Below are 23,730 nucleotides of genomic sequence, written 5' to 3' on the forward strand. Positions count from 1 at the left end.
TATTTAAGTTCATTTTAGTTTTTAAGTTAACAGGGCCATATAAAACAGTAATATGATACCTAAAGATAACACAAATTGTAATTATTCTTTAACTGATCTAATATTTTCCACCTCAAAATGCTGGTGTGCTGACAATAATAATAAATTTTGTTTGGATTTAATTTTAGGCAAACTGCTGATTATATTTTTATATTATAAACTTTAAAAGCAAACTGCACCGAGATAAAAGGCATTCTAGTAGACAAAAACATTCTCACCCAAAATGTTTGCTTTCTGGCTTTTACAAAACATGCATATGAGATTCACTTTCTAGATTCACAATTAACAATGGGAATCATTTTCTTTGTAACAAATTCCTAAATCACTTTTGTTGTACATACATAATGATATTTGAAATGATGATACTTTGTCAAGTCAACTTGATAAAGATAATAAAATTATTAATTTTCAAAAACAATGTGGTGTAAGTCATTCATTCATTGTCTATACCCACTTATTCCTAGGGGTCTGCTGGAGCCTATCCCAGCGCACATAGGGCGAAAGGCAGGGGTACACGCTGGACAGGTCGCCAGTCCATCGCAGGGCCACACATAGACAAACAACCACACACACACTCACTCCTATGGGCAATTTAGAATTACCAATCAACCTAACATACGTCTTTGGAACATGGGAGGAAACCGGAGTACCCGGAGTAAACCCACACAGGCACGGGGAGAACATGCAAACTCCACACAGAAAGGCCCCAGTTCAACCCCAGGATTTGAACCCAGGACCTTCTTGCTGTGAGGCAACAGTGCTAACCACTAAGCCACCGTGCTGCCATGGTGTAAGTCATTTTATTTATTTAAGAACACTAGTTTGAGTTGCGTAACACATACAAAGTGGGTATTCAATATGGAATAGTATTCAAACAACATACATAATTCTGGATTTATATACATACATACTTCAGTATATATAACTTATACTGTATCTTATACTTTTGTTAGTACTTACTGTTATACTGTAACTTATACTTTTGGCCTTATATCACCAACTCTTATAAAAACAGATTAAATCCCTAACCAAATATTTGTTTATTTGCTGATTCTGCAGGGACAGTTGCTTTTGTTTATAGTGGTGCCATGTAATTAAATTTAGGTTCAGGCCTTCAGTGTCATCTGTGCAGCTAAGAAGTCAACATAAGTACTGCTTCTAATTGCTAAACTGAAGATAAATGTGGTTGAAGGTTCAATAGTGCTTATAAATCCACTCTCTTTCATTCAAGCTTTTTGAAGTGTATTCTATAGTATAAAAATTTTAATCAAACAGGAGAAAGAACAACTTAGCCATGGCAGGCCAGACAGGCTCACAGAAGATGACTGGATCCATATTAAAGTAAGGTTTTATGGAGGAGGAATAGGGGTCTGGAGCTATGGTTTGGCCTAGGCCCCAGTGATAGCAAATTATAATGCTATAACATACATGCCATTCTAGAGAAGTGCCATACATGCCATTCTATACAGTGACATTCTAGAGAACTGTGTGTTTTTTTAGGGAAGGTTTTGTTTTGGACCTATACAGTCTAGCAAGGTGCTACTGTGCAACTTTTTATCCTTCTCTTGAAAAAAAGACATATAATTGTTATAGTTATGTGATTTGAAAGTATGTTCACTGAATTCATATTTACTAGTTACTCACTGTAGAAAGACACATGTTTTGCAGGGTTTCATATATCATTCTCACCTGTAAAAACGAAAATGGAACTGATGTAGTGAATGTAATAATTTATTCGTCTTTAGTATTACTTTCTCCATATGATTGTGTTTAAGACTGGAATACACCCTGGATAAGATACCAGTCCATCAAAAATCACCATGCACATGTAGTTTTTACAATTTTATTCATACATATCTAATCCAACTACTTGCATGTTTGAGCAAAACATAAATAAAGAATTTTAATATATTATGTGTCCAAACATGGTCTAGTAACTAAGATGATGTGAAATATAGATAGCTTTGTATATAGCTATTTTTGCCATTTCACTATGATGAATCTACCAAGGATTTTGATGTGGTCCACTAACTGAAAGAAATCAATAAGAAATCCCTTGACTCTGGCAAACAACACCCATCACTCTTTCCCACACTATAAATATAGGTGATTTCATACAACACATCAAAGTCCTGCTGAACTGCCAAATGTCTACTGATATGTGCTTTTTGCCAGCTTTTTATAAACTTTTGATCCCAGTGATTTTTCATTTAGCCCTAGGTATTAAAGTAAGTAATAATGTAATATAATGCTTTCTGGTAATTCTGTATGCCTACATTTGACTATTTTTGATTAATTTTCATTTATTATTTATGACTGTAATGATCCCTGATAACTTTTCTTTCTTTCATTCTTTCTTGTTGTTTATACATAACTGTGTTTCTATTTGTAACTTTAAAGAACTCTGTGTGCCAGTGACACTGAAGGTGACATGAACTCCTAAGAAGAATTTTAACCAAGCTACTGATGCATACATTCTACTCAAGAGAACACTGCAGATTTATTTGACTTGCTTTATTTGCCTGTGAACTTCCATTTTACAGTTTGTTTTACTTAACAATATCATTTAATCTTCAAAAAGAATTATGGTCAACTCAACACATTTCACTACTATTATACTGACTGGCTACTTTGAGGTAGGACAGGCTAACTACATTTATTTTGCTCTTTCAATAGTATTGTACATAACGATTATATTAGCGAATTCACTACTTATTGGTGTAATTTGTGTAGAGAGTTCCTTACATGAACCCATGTATATTTTACTTGGTTGTTTGCTTTTTAATGAATTATATGGCAGTGCTGCATTTTTCCCCTTCATTTTAACCAATTTATTGAACACATCACATGAAATTACAATTGCTTCTTGTTATGTACAGATATTCCTTCTGTACACATATGCGTCTGTGGAATTTGGAAGTTTAGCAGTTATGTCCTATGACAGGTATATGGCCATCTGTTATCCTTTAGTATATAGCAGTATAATGACTAGTAATAGGGTGTGCATATTGATTGTACTGGTTTGGCTTATAACTATATTAAAATTTTCCATAAACATTTGTTTAAGTTTGCGCCTAGACTTATGTGGAAATGTAATAGAGAAAGTATGGTGTGACAATTATCTTCTTGTAAAACTTGCTTGCTCTGATACCAGTGTGAATAACATTTATGGTATATTTGGTTCCATAGTCACCATAGTTCTTCCCTTCCTGCTTATTGTATATTCATACATGAAGATTTTGAGAGTTTGCTTAGATTCCTCTGTAGAGACAACTCAAAAGGCCATGAGCACCTGTATTCCACAACTTGTTTCACTCTTAAATTTCGCTCTTGGCTGTTCCTTTGAGATTTTCTCAAGTAGATTTGATAAGGTGCATATGCCTTCTGTGTTGCGTGTCATAATTTCAGTATATTTTGTGATCTGTCCACCACTTCTTAATCCTATTATGTATGGTATAAGGTTATCTAAAATAAAGTCTGCTGTTAAAAAACATTTCATGTACTTTCAACAGCCTCTGAAATTAATGCAGAATTAAATTTGTCAAAATTGCTGTAGCAGAATGGTTCCTTTACAAACTAATTATAACTTACAATACTTTAAGCATACATTTTGAAGATGACATCTACTGTTTCATGAGTACAGATATGTTTACAATGAAACATTTAATGTGTAGTATCAAAATAAAACTGGTTATGAATTGGAAACAGCAGGCATTACTTGGAAATTTTTGATCATGAAAGGGTGTCATCAGGCCTACAGACCAGAATGCATAGAAATCCTGAGAAAACATCACAGAGATGGAAAATTGTATATGATAAAAGGTTCTGACAAGTGTGTATGTATAGGTTACTGGATTGGGAGTAGTAATCTGAATGTTTTAAAGGGTGAAAAATGAATAAAAAAGGATTTTTTAATTGATACACCAAGTGTGAATGTTGACATCTGTGTGTATATATATATATATATATATATATATATATATATATATATATATATATATATATATATATATATATATATATATACATCACAGTGTTAATATCACAATATTCTATATGAGAATTATTTTTTGAATCATCTGCATTCTTAGACTTATATAGCATATTCAGATAGAAAGATGGTAGTGGTGAACTTCATACTGTTTAAATGTTATTATAATGTTAATGTGTATGTTCTACCTTAGTCTTAATGTGTATGTTCTACCTTAGGGGTGTCCAGTTCCAAGGATACAAATGAATGTGTTCCAGTATAAAGTACTAATAAAATAATGTTTTGTTGTTCCATGTCTATTCCATTTTTAAACATTATTTTAATGGCAACAATAACCATAACAATCTGTTTGATAATGGAAAGAAGTCTTTTGTGATATAGATATCAGTGGGAAAATCATTGTGTTCTAATCTGAAAGGTGTTCAAAACTAATATCTCTACATATCCTTGTAGAGCTGTTGAGCTGAGAAAAATATATGAATACTAAAATTCCAATTTAAGTGGAATTTAAGTTTATCATCAAATTAAAATTGTGGGATTTGGTATAACACTCTATACAGTCTCTGACTGAGTCTGAATTCAGCCTGGGAGGGCACATATATCTACAGAGATTTGTGTTTACCCTTGTAGAACCTCAGTATGTGAGGTTGATGAGTAAGACTCACTAAGCAGGTTGAGGAGTGTGTGGTGTTCAGCTTGATGTCTGCAGTAAGCTTGGCAATATGGTGGGACTTGAGTTTTTTTTCCAATACAGTGTTTCAGCACCACTGTAGAACCCCAATGTTTGAGGGTTGGAGGAACACTCAGGATAAATTTTAATTGAGCTTGCGGTCCGAGTTTAGTCAGTATGTGATTTCCAGTGCACTTTCAAAAACCAGTTTGAATAGTGCATAATGTGACTAATGGAAAACTGCAAAGACCACTGTGTGCACACACTGTACAAACAATTGAACAACTCCTCACGACATTTGCCAACTTCAATGTAGAAAAATAAGGAACACCCCAGCCCTCATCATTCAATCAGATATATGAACAGAACAGTACATAACATAACAATTGATTAAATAACAGAAGAGCATGTCATATCCTCATCAGGGAAGCCTTATGCTGTTTCAAGAAAGACAGAACACTAGGGATGACTGAAATAGCGCTACACAAAATTGTACAGTTTTCCTTGCATTTATTGTCAGGGATAGGACTGACCATGCATTTCATCTCACATTCACACCTGTACCTACACTTGTACCTGTACTATGTGTTTCATGGGTTAGAAAACACTTTTAAGAATTGTGCAAATTTGTTTCCTTATGTAGGATAGCACTGATGTTGACATGCTATTTAACATTCTCTTCCATACCATTAATATAGAGCTTCTCCTCTATTTCTTGAGAAAATGCTGTGTTAAAAGGGACATGATATGCATTATTATACAAAATGTGGCCAAAATTATGTGGGCACCTCACCAGTCTTCCATTTCATTCCAGTGGTTTTCAGTGGGGCTGGTGTCAGGGCTTTGTGCAGGCCACTGAAGTTCTTCCACTTCAGTCTTGGCAAACCATGTCATCATGAACCTCACCTTGTGGACAGGGGTATTATGACTGAAAAAGGTTTGGCTTGCCACCTTATTTCCAATAAAGAGAACCTATTATGATACAGAATATATTCTATGGATGTGATAGTCAGGTGTCCACAAAAGATGGGCCATATTGTGTATTTTTCAATACTATAACAGGTGGCAACATGGATGGTAATTCATGGTGCAATACTTGGTGCAATACGTGTGTGTGTGTGTTTCCCACTTATCAAATATTACACATATAAAAGTGAATGGCTTGTTGAAATCTGTATATACTGAAATAGATTTTTGCCAGGCTATATTATTTTGTTCATGGTAATAGGTAATATATATTGCAGTGTAGCAGACTTGCAAGATCATTTTGAGCTCACTTGGAGCATGCATATTAAATTGATATTTTCTTTTCCATTCTTTGTTTACTCTCTTTTTGTTATTTTCTAACAATGTAGTAAATGCTGTGTCATTTTTGTCACAAAGGATTTTGCCCCATGCACCAAGCACAGCTCACAAATATCACAAGAATCTGCACTCACAAGAATTCCATTAATCCAGAAGCTCACATTTAATTTCTTTGTGGGAAAACATACAAAGAAGATTATATTATGATAAGCTTATGAATATAATTGTTTAATGTAAATCAGCACATTTTCTGAAAAGTTAATAAACACAAACATTCTTTAGAAACTCCCAGCTATAAGCAGTTTATAATATGTGATTACAGCAGACATTTGTAGTGATTCATTCTTCAAAAAATTGTATTTGCATTTATTTACATGTACTCATTGGCATTACACAAAGATTAAGTCATTGTATATGTTTCATTTTTGTAGCCATTTTTATATACTGTTGTCTAACATACGACAGAAAGCTGTAGCTGTAACTGTACATAAATCATTTTAAGGCAAATATGTTCAAATCATTAGATGACATCCAGCTTCACACCATACTCCTCATAACCATTCATAACCATTCATAACCTCTCTCTCTGTCTGTCTGTCTGTCTCTCTCTCTCTCTCTCTCTCACACACACACAGTTACTTACTATAATACTGACCCCCCTGCACCAAAAGCACCAAAACAGTGTATTTTTTTCCATATCATGATGTCAAGCAAACTGTATAGTTACAATATCTTGATGAGCACAGTGACAAATTGAAATATCAAATTATATCAAGAAAAACAAAAAGCAAGCTTTTAAATGGTCTTTGCTGACTGAAAATGAAATTCAAGTGCAAAAACTCTTTTATGCAGAAGTTTTATAAAACTTTGACTAATCTTTTCTGTCTTGATTCCATATATAATTGGATGCAGTAGGGGTGGAATCAGAATAAAATGTACAGATATAAAAACATTAAGCTCTTTTTGAAGATAATCATTTAATCGATTATATATTACAGAGAAAAGTGTAGCTGATGAGAAATTAATAAATGTGATTAAATGTGGGAGGCAGGTTTTTAAAGCCTTCTTTTTGGCATTTGCTGATGCTTTCATACTAACAAGTAATATTTTTACATATGACATTACTACAAATAACAAAGGAAAAACAACAAAGATAACTACCAAAGCCAAGCCAAACAGGTCTGCAAATATACTCTTAACACAGGAGAGGCTGACAACTGCCAGGTTATCACAAAACAACTTGCTTATAGTGTACCTACACAAAGCCATCTTTGAAGTAAGGTGTACTTGTGTACCTAAAAAGCAAATTGGAAAAATATAGGCTAAGCCTAAAAGCAACCTAACCTTGCTTGCTGTCATTATGTTGTGATACTGCAGTGGTTTACAAATAGCAACATATCTATCATACGCCATAACCATTAATATTAAATATGCACATGCTCCATAAATATTGATACAGAATACTTGAAACAAACAGTTGTCAAAGGAAATTACTTTCATATTATCAAGAAGGTTGTGCATGATGCTAGGCAAGACTGCTGAGCTTCCAATAAGTCCATTCAATGCCAGATTGAATAGAAATATGTACATAGGTTTGTGAAGATTTGTGTCAAGGTAGATCACCAACATCAATAATAAATTAGCAAAAAGTGTTGCAAGATATGTCAACAAACTGACAAAGAAAACTGCATAAGTGAGAGGCCCTGAAGGTCCATAAGACAAAAAAAATAAAGTTATGTTAAAATTGAGCATATTTATGGATTCTGTAAAAAGAAAAAAGACATAGAGTAGACATTATAGAAGAGCATTGTGAAGACAGTTAAATTACATTAAATATATTACATTTAAATCTATCTAAATGATTAAAAAGATATTATATTTTATATATATTATTATATTACAGGTCATACCTTGACTTAGTTAAGCCCTGCTGTCACAAGTTGACAGTTTTCTGAACTGTTGACCAGAAACTAGTTTATATAGCTTGGCTTTCAGTGTCAGAAATTTCTCTATGGATGACTGAGCAACCGTTTCCCCTCTGGCATTAATTAAAAAGTATTGCACATGTCATTTTAGGGTCAATGATATAAGGCATAGGGTGGACTCTTTGTTTTAGTTAAATATGAAATAAGCAGACGTTTGCTTACTATAAAAAATTTCAAAAAACATTTCTCACTGAAAGGAAAATGAGAATTTCTCTTTTGCAATTAATTATTAGAAGTTGTCATTTTATCACATAAATAAAAAAGCACTGACTAATAATGCTAACTCCTTTTGTTTATGTCTTGGCTAGGTAATATTTTGGAATTATTAGTCTTCTCGTACCTTGTTTTGTTTTCTTACATTTAAAAAATTAGAATTTCCAGTCCGTTTAGTCAGCACAGCTCACCAAATTAAGGCCAGGTTTCTCCAATCTTTCACTGTCCAGTTTTGGTGGGACTGTACTCAATGTGGCCTCAGATTAATGTTCTTGCCTTGCAGTAGTGGAATCCAATTGGTCTTTGGCTGTTGTAGCCAAAACATCTCAAGGTTTGATATGTAGCATGGTTTGAGAGACTTTTCTGCTCCCCATAGTTGTAAAGAGTGTTTGTATCATAACAGGTAACACAAGCGCTCTTAATTTCTTGGCTGCATTATTTGGTAAGTTTGTTTAGCAACTGTTGAATTTCTTTACATTTATCAGTAGATGTTGTATATCTTAAGTACATTTGGCCAAGCCCTTTGACACCTGCCCATCCCCAATTCTGGTGTCTAAAGGAAATGCTTTCTACAGAATTATAGACCTCAAGCCCTTTCATGGGTGCTGTAATGAACAAATCTTTAGAAGTTCATTCCAGTTTTTATTATACAATCTACTGCTATTAAACTATTGTAAACAATTAGTATAAGGTTATTTAATGATTAAAATGCTCTTTGTTAATGACCAAAATGTAAAAAAAAAAAACACTTAATAATTTCAGTTAATTTAATATTAATCAAGCTCCATGGTTGGGGGTTCGATTCCTGCCCCCCTTCCATGTGTTTGTGGGGATGCCCCATGCTTTGGTGTTTTCCTCTGGTTAGTCTGGTTTCCTCCCCACGGAAGAGTTAACTCTCAGTGTCAGTCCCAAGCCCAGATAAAAATAGGAAGGTTGCAGGAAGGGCATCCGGCGTAAAAAAAACCTGTGCCAAATCATGCGGATCAAATGATCTACCACACAAGAGCGGACCCTGCCATCGTGCTAGGAAATGCTAGGAAAAAAAAAGTCTGGTTTCCTCCCCAGTTTATAGAGATGCATTACAGGCTGATTAGCATTTCTAAATTGTCCAAAGTGTGTGATTGGGTCAGTGTGTCCAATTGTGCCATGCTTTGGGCATCCAATCCTGGGCATGTCCTGCCTAGTGCCTAGACTCCCCTGGTATAGGTTTCCTGCAACCCTATGCAGGGTAAGCAGTACAGAAAATGTATGGAAGATCTAGTGAGGATCATATAAAGTTAAATTTGTTAACATTAATGTACACTACTCACAAAAAGTTAAGGATATTTGGCTTTCGGGTGAAATTTCAGGAAGCACCTAAAACGCACTATAACCTTTACATCTGAACTTAATTTGACCTTCTCTACACTTTTGAATGCACATGTCCAACTGTTCAGTGTTTCAGTACTTTTTGCATAACTTGCTGTTCTCTAACAAGGTGCTTCATAGCAAAATTCACAACTGGTGTTTGATCCATGAATCGACCAATAAATTTTCTGGTTCAATTAGAATTGGTATTTAAACAGTCCTCTTCATCATGCTGTTCACATTTTGACATCATGAGACCAAGACGACACCTAACAATTGATCAACAGTACCTCGCCATTGCGAGGCTTCAAACAGGATGTTCTCAGAGGGAAGTGGCCACTGAGCTTAGTGTGTCACAGTGTATCATCAGCAGGTTGTGACAGAGATACAGAGAGACTGGAAGAGTCACAGAAAGGCATAGAAGTGGACGTCCTTTGGCCACATCCCATGTTGATGACCACTTCATTGCAAACAGTGCCCTGTGGAACCGGATGATGTATGCCACTCAGGCACATTTAAGGGAGGTGAGAGGCACCCAAGCGTCACGTCAGACCATTTGAAATGATGGCCGCCAACGATGTTGGAGATGTCAAGGAGAGCGCTATGCATCAGCCATTGTTGTGGTGGTGTTACCACCTGGGCAGGTGTGTCTACTCAATACAGAACTGCCCTACATCTTGTGAATGGTACAGTGACAAGCCAATACTACCTGAATAACATCACTAATCCAGTCATTGTGCCCCTGCATGAACAACACAGGCCTAATTTCATCTTCATGGACGATAATGCTCCAGCTCATCGAGGTCGCATCATTAGGGAACGGCTGCTGGAGGCTGGGGTACCTCAAATGGAGTGGCCTGCACTTTCTCCAGACCTGAATCGAAAACCTATCAGATCAGCTGAGTCGCCATGTAGAGGCTCGTAACCCGGCTGCCCTTCAAGAAGACTGGAATGCCATGCCTCAGCAGACAATAAGTCGACTCGTGAACAGCATGAGACGTCGTTGTCAAGCTGTAATTGATGGTCAAGGGCACATGACAAATTATTGAGACATTGACATTTTTTGTTGTGGTATACCCACCACTGTTGTTGGCTTTTGTTTCAATAAATAGTTTGAGATGAGGAAATCACCTACTTAAATGCCCTACTTTCATGATATGATATCACTGTAGCGTGAAACTTTTTAAATTTCACCCAAAAGCCAAATATCCTTTTTGTGAGTAGTGTATACCTAAATCAACATAATAAATTCATTATATAACTTTGTACAATATAAAGCCTATAATTCAAAATGTTTAACCACCTGAAAGATTTCAGACATTTTTGCATGACTTTTTTAGATCAGCATTTTCACACCACTATTTAAAAAATGGAATTTATTATAAAACTGTATAAACAAAAGATATTAACTACATTTAATTTTCTTATAAAAATAGTTAAAATTATCAGCTGCTGTTCAGTTTTTTCTTTGTGATTTTCTTTGTGTTTGCTTACAAATAAAATCTCATATTCAGTTGACACTACATTCAGTCCCCTGTATGGATTGACCTAATCACTCCCGATTGCCTTCACTTTTTTGCCCTGCCAGAAGTGAATATGAAGTGATTTAGTAACTGGTTAAAAGCTTTTAATAAGTTAAAGTTAACACATAATAAATTAGTTATTCTTTATTTTGAGTACTCTCAGAGGTTGTTTTCGGAAACATTGCTTGGGGTAAGGACATGCTGAAAATGCCATGAATAAATGTGCTGTTCAGGCCTTCATGGCAAGCAGCTTTGTATGCATTCACTCTGAGGTGAGAAGAATCAATGTACAGTCTAATGATACAGGTGTCATGTGATTTTGTCTCATGTGCAGGTTCCAAGTGTGTAAACCTTAGTCCCTGGTTTTTATAATGGGTGAAACACACAAACACACACACACACACTTACTTACTATAATACTGACCCCACCCCCACACCAAAAGCACCAAACTCTATTTTTTTTTCCATTTCATGATGTCAAGCAAACTGTATAGTTCTTCATGGGCATGGTGACCAATTGAAATATCAAATTATATCAAGAAGAACAAAAAGCAGGCTTTTAAATGGTCTTTGCTGAAAAAATGAAATTCAAGTGCAAAAACTCTTTTATGCAGAACTTTTATAAAACTTGAAAAGATGACTAATCTTTTCTGTTTTGATTCTATATATAATTGGATGCAGTAGGGGTGGAATTAAGATCTTTTTGAAGATAATCATTTAATTGATTATATATTACAGAGAAAAGAGTAGCTGATGAGAAATGAATAAATGTGAAATTGTATGTGAAAATTATTTGGTAAGTTTGCTTAGCAACTGTTAAATTTCTTTACATTTATCAGAAGATGTTGTACATCTTAAGTACATTTGGCCAAGCCCTTTGTCACCTCCCCATCCTCAATTCTGGTGTCTAAAGGAAATGCTTTCTACAGAAATATGGATCTCAAGTCCTTTCATGGGCGCTGTAATGAACAAATCTTTTGAAGTTAAACTATTAAACTATTGTAAACAATTAGTATAAGGTTATTTAATGATTAAGATGATTTTTTTAATGACCAAAATGTAATAAAAACACTTGTGCAGGTTCCAAGTGTGTAAACCTGTTTTTTAGGAAGGGTGAGACAAACATACACACACACACACACACACACACACACTGAACTACTTCCTTCATGTAACAACCCAAATAATAGGATACATTATACAAATTAATGGAACTAATGCATTCTGAAAGAAAACAAGAAACTGATTTTAAAATATTAACCATTAATGCTGTTCCTCACTATATACATATATCAACTTAAGTACCCATTTTGCATAAAATGGGAAACCACTGCAAGCTGGCACTAGATGGTGCTAAGTAAGCAGGGATGAAAACCATGTTTTGCATGCATATGTCAATCATGTTCAAGTTTAAAGCAACAGTTGCTTCTAAAAGCACTGGAATTAAACTATAGATATAATTATAACTATAAATATAATGACACTGAGTTAATTAACAATTGATCATAGGTAAGAGGCATATATGAACATATACTTACTAACAATAAAAAATCACAAAAAAATATATTATATTAAATATATAATAAATATATTACAGCAATTAATCAGCAACTTAAATCCACCCCCACCTAGTTATCTAGCTCTTGTGTCTCCTGTCTTGACATAAAAATTGTGCGTTTTAACTGTTCTCTGTACCTCTACTGTATCCATTTTTCCAGCTGATAGTGTGCTCTTTTTCAATTACAGTAATTAAGAGTAATTATACAGGTATTATTTCTGTATAGTGTGTGCATCCACAAAAGGTATTAATATTTTAATTGATTTATTCCCAAATGCAATGTCTTTCCTGAAGCATAATTATAAGAGGGTACCCTGAGGTTACAGAGGGCAACTATGGATTCACTTCCAGACATATAAACCTACTGTTTATGTATGTTCATATGTTGACTGCATCTTTATTATTATTATTATTATTATTATTATTATTCAATCATTATTATTGTTATTGGTAACCCCAATTATTCCTTTATTACACACTGTTCCACAATCTTTAGTTATAATCTGTACCCAGTACACAAAAGAACCAATAATATTCTGACATGACCTGTGGGTGTAATTGTCTTTGGTATTGGCTCTATCTTAGGACATGGAGAGTGTCAAGGGGGATAGAACTAATATTTAAGAGCAACTTCAAGTCAGGTCAGTTAAGTAGACCAAGGACAAGATTTTACAACTGTGCTTTATGTACAACTATCAATAGCTGTTAAGAAATGTACATGCATAATTATGTTTTACTGTTTAGAACATGTAGAAATATTAAGGTTTTCAAATTATTTTTTTATTTTATTATACATAATACACTGTCTTATGGTAACAGTAATTTGCTTTACAACTTATGAAATTGTGTCAAAACACAACTGTGTAATTTTGTAATTTCTGTTTTTTTTTCAGTTGAAGCGATGGATTACCAATCATTCTACAACATTTCACATAATGAATTCCATTTAATTGGGTTTACAGACCTCCAGGGATACCGGCCCCTCCTCTGTATTCCCTTTTTCATCATATTTGTCCATGCTTTAGCTGCTAACTCTATACTAATATTGGTAATTTTAAAGCAGAGTTCTTTGCATGCTCCCATGTATATTCTAATTGCATTAATTGCTGCTCTTGGGTGTGCTGTTCCAATATCTGTTATTCCCAGGATGCTGAATAGTTTTTTGCGTGATTTGAATGCAATAACTAAAAGTGAATGTCTCATCCAAATGTTTGTTCTTCATGGTGCAGCTTATTTTCAGTCAAGTATTTTACTCTGGATGGCTGTTGACAGGTTTTGTGCTATTATTTACCCTTTGCGTTACCATAACTTTGTAAACCTCAAAAATTCTCTCATTTTCTGCTCTATTTTGGTAATACGTAATTTTGTATACGTTATTGGAATGGTTGGTCTTATCATACCATTGCCATTTTGTAAGTCAAACCTAATTTACCACTGCGTATGTGAGCATACATCAGTTGTTAATATGGCCTGTGGAGATGTCTCTAAAAACTACTTAGCTGGGGTAATAGGTTTTAGTATTCCAAGCACCGACTGTGTTGTTATACTGTCTTCCTATATTGCTATATTTATAGTCATATTTCGATCTCCTTCCAGCGAGTCTCGTCAAAAAGCCATTCAGACATGCAGCTCTCACTTAATGAGCATAGCAGTTGCTTACTTCAGTGTTATTACTGCATTTGTTGGGTATAGGGTAAATACAATTTCACGAGACATCCGCGTCCTATCTACTTTGTCCTATCTTCTTCTTCCTGCCTGTTTAAACCCACTTATCTATGGTTTACGAACAAAAGAAATTAGAGTAAATCTAATGAAATTACTAAAAATCAATAAAATTAGTACATCTTGACATTTGCTTTTGTTTTTGACCAATGCTCTCAACTTTTCTTTGAAATCTTCTGTTCAAACCTATTCAAATCTTCTTTGATTTGATCAAGATTAGTGATAGAAATTACTTAAATTACTTAAAACACTGAAATAAATGGAAACAATATGGATCACTTTCCCTAAATGTAACACAATGATGATCTGTTATTACAAAAAAAAAGGTTAAGTTGATGGCTTAGTAGCAGCTCTCTGGCAGCTCTCTGCTGCTTTTTGGCAAGCTGGGCTTCTCTTGAACACAAGGGAAGAAGACATAATGCACTTATCCTCTGGTTTAACCTTAGTTCCATAGTGCCTTGCAAGGTACTTTAAGCATTTACTTTTCCCAGATAGCTTTAAAGGTGTTTTAGTGTTTTTGAAAGCTTTTGGCAGTCATATTAATTTAAGATGCCTTTTTTTAGGCATAACGTTTTTTATTTATAAAGTTGACTCTTTTGATTTTAATGTGACATTTCTGGATGCCACCTAAGAATCTTGTATTAAATTTACTTTTACACAATCAGGGCTAATCTTCCCAAATATCTCACAACATGACATGCCATTTACCCAAGGGACAAATGGTTTTGGAAGAACAGATGAAGAAGGAACAGTGGCCATTATCTCTTTTTGTCTTTATTTTTTATGTTATTGAATGTGTTGATAATTCAGTAGGATTTGTTCATTTCAATTATATTTCCAGTACAATATTGTTTTGCTACATGCTCATAAAAAAAAAAAAAAAAAAAAAAAAAAAAAAATTAAAGGCAGATCTAAATAGAAGCCTTGTCTTAAATTAAGTTTTGGCGTTGGCCATATTTTTAATGCTGTTTTAAAATAAAATTGTAATAAATTGTATGAATACTTTAATCAGCAGCAGTAACTTTAGTCATTTTAATCAGATGTTTAATTAGAAAGTGATTTAATTAGTTTTGGAATTATTATGATAATTGTTCCCACCAGACATCTGACTTTGTTTGGTCTCAGGTGGACTCACAGCTCATTTACTCTGTTTATATTTTGGAAATGAAAGCCCTTTGTGGACGTGTTGCACTTGATACCTTGACTTAGTTAAGCCCTGCTGTCACAAGTTGACAGTTTTCTGAACTGTTGACCAGAAACTAGTTTATATAGCTTGGCTTTCAGTGTCAGAAATTTCTCTATGGATGACTGAGCAACCGTTTCCCCTCTGGCATTAATTAAAAAGTATTGCACATGTCATTTTAGGGTCAATGATATAAGGCATAGGGTGGACTCTTTGTTTTAGTTAAATATGAAATAAGCAGACGTTTGCTTACTATAAAAAATTTCAAAAAACATTTCTCACTGAAAGGAAAATGAGAATTTCTCTTTTGCAATTAATTATTAGAAGTTGTCATTTTATCACATAAATAAAAAAGCACTGACTAATAATGCTAACTCCTTTTGTTTATGTCTTGGCTAGGTAATATTTTGGAATTATTAGTCTTCTCGTACCTTGTTTTGTTTTCTTACATTTAAAAAATTAGAATTTCCAGTCCGTTTAGTCAGCACAGCTCACCGAATTAAGGCCAGGTTTCTCCAATCTTTCACTGTCCAGTTTGGGTGGGACTGTACTCAATGTGGCCTCAGATTAATGTTCTTGCCTTGCAGTAGTGGAATCCAATTGGTCTTTGGCTGTTGTAGCCAAAACATCTCAAGGTTTGATATGTAGCATGGTTTGAGAGACTTTTCTGCTCCCCATAGTTGTAAAGAGTGTTTGTATCATAACAGGTAACACAAGCGCTCTTAATTTCTTGGCTGCATTATTTGGTAAGTTTGTTTAGCAACTGTTGAATTTCTTTACATTTATCAGTAGATGTTGTATATCTTAAGTACATTTGGCCAAGCCCTTTGACACCTGCCCATCCCCAATTCTGGTGTCTAAAGGAAATGCTTTCTACAGAATTATAGACCTCAAGCCCTTTCATGGGTGCTGTAATGAACAAATCTTTAGAAGTTCATTCCAGTTTTTATTATACAATCTACTGCTATTAAACTATTGTAAACAATTAGTATAAGGTTATTTAATGATTAAAATGCTCTTTGTTAATGACCAAAATGTAAAAAAAAAAAAACACTTAATAATTTCAGTTAATTTAATATTAATCAAGCTCCATGGTTGGGGGTTCGATTCCTGCCCCCCTTCCATGTGTTTGTGGGGATGCCCCATGCTTTGGTGTTTTCCTCTGGTTAGTCTGGTTTCCTCCCCACGGAAGAGTTAACTCTCAGTGTCAGTCCCAAGCCCAGATAAAAATAGGAAGGTTGCAGGAAGGGCATCCGGCGTAAAAAAAACCTGTGCCAAATCATGCGGATCAAATGATCTACCACACAAGAGCGGACCCTGCCATCGTGCTAGGAAATGCTAGGAAAAAAAAAGTCTGGTTTCCTCCCCAGTTTATAGAGATGCATTACAGGCTGATTAGCATTTCTAAATTGTCCAAAGTGTGTGATTGGGTCAGTGTGTCCAATTGTGCCATGCTTTGGGCATCCAATCCTGGGCATGTCCTGCCTAGTGCCTAGACTCCCCTGGTATAGGTTTCCTGCAACCCTATGCAGGGTAAGCAGTACAGAAAATGTATGGAAGATCTAGTGAGGATCATATGAAGTTAAATTTGTTAACATTAATGTACACTACTCACAAAAAGTTAAGGATATTTGGCTTTCGGGTGAAATTTCAGGAAGCACCTAAAACGCACTATAACCTTTACATTTGAACTTAATTTGACCTTCTCTACACTTTTGAATGCACATGTCCAACTGTTCAGTGTTTCAGTACTTTTTGCATAACTTGCTGTTCTCTAACAAGGTGCTTCATAGCAAAATTCACAACTGGTGTTTGATCCATGAATCGACCAATAAATTTTCTGGTTCAATTAGAATTGGTATTTAAACAGTCCTCTTCATCATGCTGTTCACATTTTGACATCATGAGACCAAGACGACACCTAACAATTGATCAACAGTACCTCGGCATTGCGAGGCTTCAAACAGGATGTTCTCAGAGGGAAGTGGCCACTGAGCTTAGTGTGTCACAGTGTATCATCAGCAGGTTGTGACAGAGATACAGAGAGACTGGAAGAGTCACAGAAAGGCATAGAAGTGGACGTCCTTTGGCCACATCCCACGTTGATGACCACTTCATTGCAAACAGTGCCCTGTGGAACCGGATGATGTATGCCACTCAGGCACATTTAAGGGAGGTGAGAGGCACCCAAGTGTCACGTCAGACTATTTGAAATGATGGCAACTATGTTGGAGATGTCAAGGAGAGCGCTATGCATCAGCCATTGTTGTGGTGGTGTTACCACCTGGGCAGGTGTGTCTACTCAATACAGAACTGCCCTACATCTTGTGAATGGTACAGTGACAAGCCAATACTACCTGAATAACATCACTAATCCAGTCATTGTGCCCCTGCATGAACAACACAGGCCTAATTTCATCTTCATGGACGATAATGCTCCAGCTCATCGAGGTCGCATCATTAGGGAACGGCTGCTGGAGGCTGGGGTACCGCAAATGGAGTGGCCTGCACTTTCTCCAGACCTGAATCGAAAACCTATCAGATCAGCTGAGTCGCCATGTAGAGGCTCGTAACCCAGCTGCCCTTCAAGAAGACTGGAATGCCATGCCTCAGCAGACAATAAGTCGACTCGTGAACAGCATGAGACGTCGTTGTCAAGCTGTAATTGATGGTCAAGGGCACATGACAAATTATTGAGACATTGACATTTTTTGTTGTGGTATACCCACCACTGTTGTTGGCTTTTGTTTCAATCAATAGTTTGAGATGAGGAAATCACCTACTTAAATGCCCTACTTTCATGATATGATATCACTGTAGCGTGAAACTTTTTAAATTTCACCCAAAAGCCAAATATCCTTTTTGTGAGTAGTGTATACCTAAATCAACATAATAAATTCATTATATAACTTTGTACAATATAAAGCCTATAATTCAAAATGTTTAACCACCTGAAAGATTTCAGACATTTTTGCATGACTTTTTTAGATCAGCATTTTCACACCACTATTTAAAAAATGGAATTTATTATAAAACTGTATAAACAAAAGATATTAACTACATTTAATTTTCTTATAAAAATAGTTAAAATTATCAGCTGCTGTTCAGTTTTTTCTTTGTGATTTTCTTTGTGTTTGCTTACAAATAAAATCTCATATTCAGTTGACACTACATTCAGTCCCCTGTATGGATTGACCTAATCACTCCCGATTGCCTTCACTTTTTTGCCCTGCCAGAAGTGAATATGAAGTGATTTAGTAACTGGGTTAAAAGCTTTTAATAAGTTAAAGTTAACACATAATAAATTAGTTATTCTTTATTTTGAGTACTCTCAGAGGTTGTTTTCGGAAACACTGCTTGGGGTAAGGACATGCTGAAAATGCCATGAATAAATGTGCTGTTCAGGCCTTCATGGCAAGCAGCTTTGTATGCATTCACTCTGAGGTGAGAAGAATCAATGTACAGTCTAATGATACAGGTGTCATGTGATTTTGTCTCATGTGCAGGTTCCAAGTGTGTAAACCTTAGTCCCTGGTTTTTATAATGGGTGAAACACACAAACACACACACACACACTTACTTACTATAATACTGACCCCACCCCCACACCAAAAGCACCAAACTCTATTTTTTTTTCCATTTCATGATGTCAAGCAAACTGTATAGTTCTTCATGGGCATGGTGACCAATTGAAATATCAAATTATATCAAGAAGAACAAAAAGCAGGCTTTTAAATGGTCTTTGCTGAAAAAATGAAATTCAAGTGCAAAAACTCTTTTATGCAGAACTTTTATAAAACTTGAAAAGATGACTAATCTTTTCTGTTTTGATTCTATATATAATTGGATGCAGTAGGGGTGGAATTAAGATCTTTTTGAAGATAATCATTTAATTGATTATATATTACAGAGAAAAGAGTAGCTGATGAGAAATGAATAAATGTGAAATTGTATGTGAAAATTATTTGGTAAGTTTGCTTAGCAACTGTTAAATTTCTTTACATTTATCAGAAGATGTTGTACATCTTAAGTACATTTGGCCAAGCCCTTTGTCACCTGCCCATCCTCAATTCTGGTGTCTAAAGGAAATGCTTTCTACAGATATATGGATCTCAAGTCCTTTCATGGGCGCTGTAATGAATAAATATTTTGAAGTTAAACTATTAAACTATTGTAAACAATTAGTATAAGGTTATTTAATGATTAAGATGATTTTTTTAATGACCAAAATGTAATAAAAACACTTGTGCAGGTTCCAAGTGTGTAAACCTGTTTTTCAGGAAGGGTGAGACAAACACACACACACACACACACACACACTGAACTACTTCCTTCATGTAACAACCCAAATAATAGGATACATTATAAAAATTAATGGAACTAATGCATTCTGAAAGAAAACAAGAAACTGATTTTAAAATATTAACCATTAATGCTGTTCCTCACTATATACATATATCAACTTAAGTACCCATTTTGCATAAAATGGGAAACCACTGCAAGCTGGCACTAGATGGTGCTAATTAAGCAGGGATGAAAACCATGTTTTGCATGCATATGTCAATCATGTTCAAGTTTAAAGCAACAGTTGCTTCTAAAAGCACTGGAATTAAACTATAGATATAATTATAACTATAAATATAATGACACTGAGTTAATTAACAATTGATCATAGGTAAGAGGCATATATGAACATATACTTACTAACAATAAAAAATCACAAAAAAATATATTATATTAAATATATAATAAATATATTACAGCAATTAATCAGCAACTTAAATCCACCCCCACCTAGTTATCTAGCTCTTGTGTCTCCTGTCTTGACATAAAAATTGTGCGTTTTAACTGTTCTCTGTACCTCTACTGTATCCATTTTTCCAGCTGATAGTGTGCTCTTTTTCAATTACAGTAATTAAGAGTAATTATACAGGTATTATTTCTGTATAGTGTGTGCATCCACAAAAGGTATTAATATTTTAATTGATTTATTCCCAAATGCAATGTCTTTCCTGAAGCATAATTATAAGAGGGTACCCTGAGGTTACAGAGGGCAACTATGGATTCACTTCCAGACATATAAACCTACTGTTTATGTATGTTCATATGTTGACTGCATCTTTATTATTATTATTATTATTATTCAATCATTATTATTGTTATTGGTAACCCCAATTATTCCTTTATTACACACTGTTCCACAATCTTTAGTTATAATCTGTACCCAGTACACAAAAGAACCAATAATATTCTGACATGACCTGTGGGTGTAATTGTCTTTGGTATTGGCTCTATCTTAGGACATGGAGAGTGTCAAGGGGGATAGAACTAATATTTAAGAGCAACTTCAAGTCAGGTCAGTTAAGTAGACCAAGGACAAGATTTTACAACTGTGCTTTATGTACAACTATCAATAGCTGTTAAGAAATGTACATGCATAATTATGTTTTACTGTTTAGAACATGTAGAAATATTAAGGTTTTCAAATTATTTTTTTATTTTATTATACATAATACACTGTCTTATGGTAACAGTAATTTGCTTTAGAACTTATGAAATTGTGTCAAAACACAACTGTGTAATTTTGTAATTTCTGTTTTTTTTTCAGTTGAAGCGATGGATTACCAATCATTCTACAACATTTCACATAATGAATTCCATTTAATTGGGTTTACAGACCTCCAGGGATACCGGCCCCTCCTCTGTATTCCCTTTTTCATCATATTTGTCCATGCTTTAGCTGCTAACTCTATACTAATATTGGTAATTTTAAAGCAGAGTTCTTTGCATGCTCCCATGTATATTCTAATTGCATTAATTGCTGCTCTTGGGTGTGCTGTTCCAATATCTGTTATTCCCAGGATGCTGAATAGTTTTTTGCGTGATTTGAATGCAATAACTAAAAGTGAATGTCTCATCCAAATGTTTTTTCTTCATGTTGCAGCTTATTTTCAGTCAAGTATTTTACTCTGGATGGCTGTTGACAGGTTTTGTGCTATTATTTACCCTTTGCGTTACCATAACTTTGTAAACCTCAAAAATTCTCTCATTTTCTGCTCTATTTTGGTAATACGTAATTTTGTATACGTTATTGGAATGGTTGGTCTTATCATACCATTGCCATTTTGTAAGTCAAACCTAATTTACCACTGCGTATGTGAGCATACATCAGTTGTTAATATGGCCTGTGGAGATGTCTCTAAAAACTACTTAGCTGGGGTAATAGGTTTTAGTATTCCAAGCACCGACTGTGTTGTTATACTGTCTTCCTATATTGCTATATTTATAGTCATATTTCGATCTCCTTCCAGCGAGTCTCGTCAAAAAGCCATTCAGACATGCAGCTCTCACTTAATGAGCATAGCAGTTGCTTACTTCAGTGTTATTACTGCATTTGTTGGGTATAGGGTAAATACAATTTCACGAGACATCCGCGTCCTATCTACTTTGTCCTATCTTCTTCTTCCTGCCTGTTTAAACCCACTTATCTATGGTTTACGAACAAAAGAAATTAGAGTAAATCTAATGAAATTACTAAAAATCAATAAAATTAGTACATCTTGACATTTGCTTTTGTTTTTGACCAATGCTCTCAACTTTTCTTTGAAATCTTCTGTTCAAACCTATTCAAATCTTCTTTGATTTGATCAAGATTAGTGATAGAAATTACTTAAATTACTTAAAACACTGAAATAAATGGAAACAATATGGATCACTTTCCCTAAATGTAACACAATGATGATCTGTTATTACAAAAAAAAAGGTTAAGTTGATGGCTTAGTAGCAGCTCTCTGGCAGCTCTCTGCTGCTTTTTGGCAAGCTGGGCTTCTCTTGAACACAAGGGAAGAAGACATAATGCACTTATCCTCTGGTTTAACCTTAGTTCCATAGTGCCTTGCAAGGTACTTTAAGCATTTACTTTTCCCAGATAGCTTTAAAGGTGTTTTAGTGTTTTTGGAAGCTTTTGGCAGTCATATTAATTTAAGATGCCTTTTTTTAGGCATAACGTTTTTTATTTATAAAGTTGACTCTTTTGATTTTAATGTGACATTTCTGGATGCCACCTAAGAATCTTGTATTAAATTTACTTTTACACAATCAGGGCTAATCTTCCCAAATATCTCACAACATGACATGCCATTTACCCAAGGGACAAATGGTTTTGGAAGAACAGATGAAGAAGGAACAGTGGCCATTATCTCTTTTTGTCTTTATTTTTTATGTTATTGAATGTGTTGATAATTCAGTAGGATTTGTTCATTTCAATTATATTTCCAGTACAATATTGTTTTGCTACATGCTCATAAAAAAAAAAAAAAAAAAAAAAAAAAAAATTAAAGGCAGATCTAAATAGAAGCCTTGTCTTAAATTAAGTTTTGGCGTTGGCCATATTTTTAATGCTGTTTTAAAATAAAATTGTAATAAATTGTATGAATACTTTAATCAGCAGCAGTAACTTTAGTCATTTTAATCAGATGTTTAATTAGAAAGTGATTTAATTAGTTTTGGAATTATTATGATAATTGTTCCCACCAGACATCTGACTTTGTTTGGTCTCAGGTGGACTCACAGCTCATTTACTCTGTTTATATTTTGGAAATGAAAGCCCTTTGTGGACGTGTTGCACTTGATACCTTGACTTAGTTAAGCCCTGCTGTCACAAGTTGACAGTTTTCTGAACTGTTGACCAGAAACTAGTTTATATAGCTTGGCTTTCAGTGTCAGAAATTTCTCTATGGATGACTGAGCAACCGTTTCCCCTCTGGCATTAATTAAAAAGTATTGCACATGTCATTTTAGGGTCAATGATATAAGGCATAGGGTGGACTCTTTGTTTTAGTTAAATATGAAATAAGCAGACGTTTGCTTACTATAAAAAATTTCAAAAAACATTTCTCACTGAAAGGAAAATGAGAATTTCTCTTTTGCAATTAATTATTAGAAGTTGTCATTTTATCACATAAATAAAAAAGCACTGACTAATAATGCTAACTCCTTTTGTTTATGTCTTGGCTAGGTAATATTTTGGAATTATTAGTCTTCTCGTACCTTGTTTTGTTTTCTTACATTTAAAAAATTAGAATTTCCAGTCCGTTTAGTCAGCACAGCTCACCGAATTAAGGCCAGGTTTCTCCAATCTTTCACTGTCCAGTTTGGGTGGGACTGTACTCAATGTGGCCTCAGATTAATGTTC

General features: G+C 34.6%; 4 protein-coding genes across 4 annotated transcripts; 3 read left to right on the top strand and 1 right to left on the bottom strand.

Annotated features, from left to right (window-relative positions):
- Positions 1 to 2,624: 2,624 nt before the first annotated feature.
- Positions 2,625 to 3,575, top strand: LOC131367714 (olfactory receptor 1496-like). The gene has a single exon (XM_058413192.1). It carries the CDS (start codon positions 2,625 to 2,627, stop codon positions 3,573 to 3,575), a length of 951 nt encoding a protein of 316 aa, XP_058269175.1.
- Positions 3,576 to 6,800: 3,225 nt separating this feature from the next.
- or60a1 (odorant receptor, family 60, subfamily A, member 1) lies at positions 6,801 to 12,382 on the bottom strand. The gene is made up of 2 exons (XM_058413193.1): positions 12,379 to 12,382; positions 6,801 to 7,768 (listed from the first exon to the last, which is right to left on the bottom strand). The coding sequence occupies exons 1-2, from the start codon at positions 12,380 to 12,382 to the stop codon at positions 6,801 to 6,803; spliced, it is 972 nt and encodes a 323-aa protein (XP_058269176.1).
- Positions 12,383 to 13,532: 1,150 nt separating this feature from the next.
- Positions 13,533 to 14,480, top strand: LOC131367716 (olfactory receptor 52E4-like). Its single transcript, XM_058413194.1, has one exon. It carries the CDS (start codon positions 13,533 to 13,535, stop codon positions 14,478 to 14,480), a length of 948 nt encoding a protein of 315 aa, XP_058269177.1.
- Positions 14,481 to 21,152: 6,672 nt separating this feature from the next.
- Positions 21,153 to 22,100, top strand: LOC131367717 (olfactory receptor 52E4-like). Its single transcript, XM_058413195.1, has one exon. It carries the CDS (start codon positions 21,153 to 21,155, stop codon positions 22,098 to 22,100), a length of 948 nt encoding a protein of 315 aa, XP_058269178.1.
- Positions 22,101 to 23,730: the final 1,630 nt, after the last annotated feature.

Source organism: Hemibagrus wyckioides, linkage group LG17 (genome assembly GCF_019097595.1).
Source record: "Hemibagrus wyckioides isolate EC202008001 linkage group LG17, SWU_Hwy_1.0, whole genome shotgun sequence".
In the NCBI taxonomy this organism is placed as follows: Eukaryota; Metazoa; Chordata; class Actinopteri; order Siluriformes; family Bagridae; genus Hemibagrus; species Hemibagrus wyckioides.